The following is a 5,000-nucleotide window of genomic DNA, read 5'->3' on the forward strand; positions in this document are numbered from 1 at the left end:
CAATCGATGAAAATGATCTAAGGGGTATTACATAGTATAATTTTAATATACATATATATATATATATATACGTACGTATGAGAAGTGAGCAATACGAATAACTTTCTCCCTCGGCATTAGATACTATTTTTAATATCAAACGTTTATTGCAAGTTCCCTTTTCGATGGATGTTAAATAATTGATTATCTCATTCACTGCTTTTAGGAGAACATCGCGGAGGCGGTACAACCGGAAACGCCGATAGCACGGACGATCCTTCCTCTAGAGAAGAAATGTCCGAAATGTATGTTTTCACATTTATCCTTACAAAGAGAATGAAAGAAATTGGCAGACGGCAGTTCTTCTTTTTTTTTTCTTTTATTTTTTTCTTTTTCTTTTTCTTTTTTTTTTCATTTTTTTCTTCTCTTCTTTTTTTTTTCGAGACGGCACTTTTTTTACGTACAAGATTTCCTCGAAATACGATCGATGTTTTTCTCTTGATATACATAATGTATCGTTTGAACATTGAACCAATCATGATTTTGATTTTTCATTTCTCTAATAACATAATCTAGCTCTCTGCAAAAATTTCTTTTACATTCCTTCTAAATGCAAATTGTTTCTAATCTCGTTTCATCTTCATTCGTAAATTCGACGCATTCTTCTTCCTTTTTTTTTCTCTTTTCATTTCTTTCTTTCTTTCCTCTTGTTTTATCATTTTATCTTTTTTTTTTCTTTTTTTTTTTTTTATCCGAACGCTTTTTCCATTATATCAGCCATTATTATTAAGAAAAAGAAAAGAGTTTCTCAAATGTTGTTAATTTTTTGCTTTTTCTATTTTTTTTCTTTTTCTTTCTTTTTTTTTTGTTTTTTCTTTATATATATATATATATGTACATATATATTATTATACTTAGGATGCAGCAAAATATTTCCAGTAAGCCAAAGACGTCGAACATAAACAGATCTGAGAGTTACAAGGAACGGATACATCATAAGGTGAGAGACAACAAATATTTTTATTTATAAATCTAATAGTAATAAAAATTAAAGTTTTGAAAATAAAATTATTTATAAGTCTAATAGTAAAAAACCTAATCGATAGATCCCCATTATTATATCTATGAGAATGTAAGGAATAACGTCGATCGTTATAATTTATAATAAAATTTCTGTATTCTTACAGTCGATCGAACTATAAATTACAGTGAATTTTTATTTATTTATTTTACTTGAGTCAATAAGTAATGTTGAAATTTTTTGATAATTCATATTTAAATAAATAATTTTTGTATTGAAAGGGAGGAAAAAAGAAAGGAAAAAAGAATGTTTGAATATCTTTTATGTATTCAAATAAATTACTTTATATATGTAGTCCTTTTTTGTTAGATAAAAATAAAAGAAAGTATTTTGGTATTGTTTCGCGAAAAAAAAAAAAAATATTCACCATTTTATATCTAAATAACACTAGACTTTTAAATTAATATTTTATATTCAAATAAATGACAACAAAGAGTATATCGTTTATTTAAACACTTCGTATCATTAGATACATCTACGATAAATAATTAATGAATAAACAAAACGATATCAATAAAAAAAAAAAAAAAAAAACCAATGCGTTTACATTTGCATCGTAAAAAGAAAACGAGGAAACATTGTTAATAAGAGAAAGAAAAATTCATTTTGAGAATTTTAAACGATAATATCTGAAAAGTGAAAACATATTTATACTTTCAACAAGTGGTTTTTCCCTTCCCCTCGTCACCCCTTCCCTACCTTTTTACAATGACAAATTTACAAATTTATTTTATTTATATTAAATTTATATTATCTAATTGAAAATACAAAAATGTATATAATAATTCATTGTTCGTATTTGTTACAGCGACAATTACGAGAAAAACGAAAGACCAGTGATCCAAATCTCTCCAAAACAAAGTGAGTTACAATTATATCGTAAATTTTTATTCAATTAATTTCTCGCTTATATTGATAATCGAAAGTCCGACAAAATTACAAGGAAAATAGAATCAAAAAGAAAAACTCTAAGTGGGCGGTTAGGTAATAAAATTAACTTGTCGCTACGGTTGGATCATTAAATTTCTAATTTAATTAGGCCGTTCAGAATGAATTTCTCATTTTAATTCTAATTCTACGAATGAAAGAAAATATATATACAGGAGAGTACGTTTTTCGTTTACCACGAAATCGATGATAGAATTACTCACGACGTAGTTTTTAAAGAAGAAGAATAAGAAGAAGAAGAAGAAGAAGAAATACATTTTCAAACTGACGTGTAACTGACAAACTATTTCTCAAAGTACATCGACCATTCTGTCAAACTGTCACCGATGTTGGTTCATTACGAAATTGTACAATTGCCAGAATGAACCTACACTACGAATATCGGTACTATTTCGAACAAAACCTTGAGAGAGGTAGAAGAGCGAGAGAGAGAGAGAGAGAGAGAGAGAGAGAGAGAGAGAGAGAGAGAGAGAGAGAGAAAGAGATGCTAATTTTTTTCTTTTCTTTTTTCACAAAGACAACATCGCGTAGAGAAATCGTCATAATGCATACCGTTGAAATAGATATGAAAATCTTTTTCGTGGTAAATAAATAAATAAAAGAAAAGAACAAAAAGAAAAAAGAAAGAAAGAAAAAAAATTATACGAGAGATATGAACATTAATCATATTTATTTCTTAAATAATTCCATTCGATTAACTCGCTGAAATATAATACATATTTAAAACCTACGAATAAAAATCAGCAAATATAAAAGGAAGATCTCTAGTTCTAACTCTCTCTCTCTCTCCCTCTCTCTGTTTTTCTCTCTATCTCTCTCTTTCTCTCTCTCTCTCTCTCTCTCTCTGTCTTTCTCCTCCTAGTATTTATACGACCGAGCTAAAGAATTTCGATGCAACGCGAATCAATTCCAATTTCAACGAAGGACACTTCGCATCCGTTTATTTCATGAATTCAAATTAAAACGGGACTTCAATCATCCCTGAAGGGCTCCTAAACATGCGAATGATTCTCTACGTGCAACCCAACACAACATATATACGCATATAAATACATTATATATATATATATATATATATATATATATATATATATATATATATATACACACGTACATACGTATACAAGTTGTGCATAAAAATTTACACGTATAAAAAAATATTACAAATTACAACCATTGATTTCAATTACAAGATCTCTCTCTCTCTCTCCCCCTATGCAGAATCGTTCGCAACAATAAAAAGTTTATCCTATAATATCATTATTATCTTCTTTGTCGTCATCATTATCATCATCATCATCATCATGATCATCATCATCATCATTATCATCATCATCATTATCATCATCATCATCATCATCATCATCATCATTATTATCATCATCGTGAAAACTACTGCGTCGTTTTAATGTACAACGATCGGTCGGACTAGAACTCGTTTCTAGCATCTACGATGCATCATCGTCATGTGCCATCTTTCTTGTCTTGATCCCCACTACCACCATCTCGCATCACCCCTCTTCACGTCACCCCTTACCCTTCATCTTCTTCATTCCCCGTCACTGTAAACGTAACTCATGAAACGATCCTTCGAATTTTTGGCAAAATTCCGTTCTCATCTTTCTCTCTCTCTCTCTCTCTCTCTCTCTCTCTCTCTCTCTTACTACCCCCTCTATCTCCCTCCCGCTCTCTCTGTTTCTCTCTTTCATCATTTTATCTCTTTCTCTCTCCCTCCACCCTCTATCTCCCTCTGCTCCTTTCTCTCACTATTTCTCTCTTCCATCATTTTATTTCTCCCTCCCTCTCTTTTTCTATCTTTCTCTTTTCTTTCTCCCTCTCTCCATCTTTATCTTTCTCTCGCTCTTTCATCATTTCTCCCTCTCTCTCTCTCTCTCTCTCTCTTTCTCTTTCTCCATTTCTTTTTCTCTCTTTCTCTCTATAATCGGCGCGTGTTTCGAAGGATGGTAGCACACGTGCGAAGTACGCAGACTCGAGAACGACTCTTCTCTTTTACCCTCTCCCCTCTTTCTCTCTGGGTTCCTCATTTCGTAAAGGTGTGTATGGATAGTCAGGAGGCCTTCAGTCTGACGTTAAACGTTCAATTCCACGGATGGCCGTTGCGTCGCTTCGACGGTACGAAACGCCCACGCGACTCTAACCATAGTATTTCTTTCTCTCTCTTACTCTCCCTTTTTCTCTATCTTTCTCTCTCTCTCCCTTCCTCTTTCTCTCTCTCTCTCTCTCTCTCTCTCTCTCTCTCTCTCTCTCTCTCTCTTTCTCTGTCTCTCTTTCTCTCTTCTTCTCTTTGACCCACCCGAAAGGCGCATCAATTTCAATTACGCCGACCGACGTCAAGCTTCGATTATCCGCACTTCTTTTTTTCTTTTTTTTCTATTTTTTCTTTGTCCATTTTTTTTCTCTCTTCAATTTTTTTGTTTTGTTTTGTTTTGTTCACTTTTTTTCCTCTCTATTTGGCTTCCCTTTTCGTTCGTCTATCTTTTTATTCTATTTTTTTTCTTTTTTTATTTCATTTAATTTCTTATTATATTTTTCATTTTATTTCTTTTCCCTATCTCCCTTTTTTCCCCATTTGAAATCTATATCTACGTATATATCTCATATTTGTGTTGAATATAATGTGAATTAGATATCCGTGAAAAATTATAGTACGTAAATAGAGGGAGATAATAGTGTGCAAGTGTAAGGATCTCGAAAGGTATTAGTCGATCGATTAACCCATCCATATGTATATAATATCACTTGTCGTAATTTTTGTTTTTTTTTTGTGATAGAAATCGGTAAGATCGAAAAGATCGAAAAGATCGAGAAAAGTGCGAAGAAATTGGAGAAAATAGTGATCGAAGAAATACTTCGTAGATCGTATCATGTTGTCATCGTCATCGTCATCGTCATTGTCGTCGTTGTTGTCGTTGTCGTTAACTTTTGAATACTAAAAACGGATCGGTGATGAGAACTGAGAACGTAAAGTGGA

At 31.8% G+C, this 5,000-nt stretch overlaps 1 protein-coding gene across 11 annotated transcripts in view; it reads left to right on the plus strand.

The window, feature by feature from the left end:
* RhoGEF2 (Rho guanine nucleotide exchange factor 2) overlaps window positions 1–5,000 on the plus strand; it is a 75,593-nt gene that overhangs the window by 59,056 nt on the left and 11,537 nt on the right. For all 11 annotated transcript variants that reach the window (XM_035864479.2, XM_035864481.2, XM_035864480.2 and 8 more), the window contains 3 exons: window positions 206–284; window positions 898–979; window positions 1,869–1,921. In XM_035864479.2, coding sequence (XP_035720372.2) covers window positions 206–284; window positions 898–979; window positions 1,869–1,921 — 214 coding nt within the window. The remainder of the gene's footprint in view (window positions 1–205; window positions 285–897; window positions 980–1,868; window positions 1,922–5,000) is intronic.

Source organism: Vespa mandarinia, chromosome 6, assembly GCF_050613455.1.
Source record: "Vespa mandarinia isolate Hongniang chromosome 6, ASM5061345v1, whole genome shotgun sequence".
Classification (NCBI taxonomy): Eukaryota; Metazoa; Arthropoda; class Insecta; order Hymenoptera; family Vespidae; genus Vespa; species Vespa mandarinia.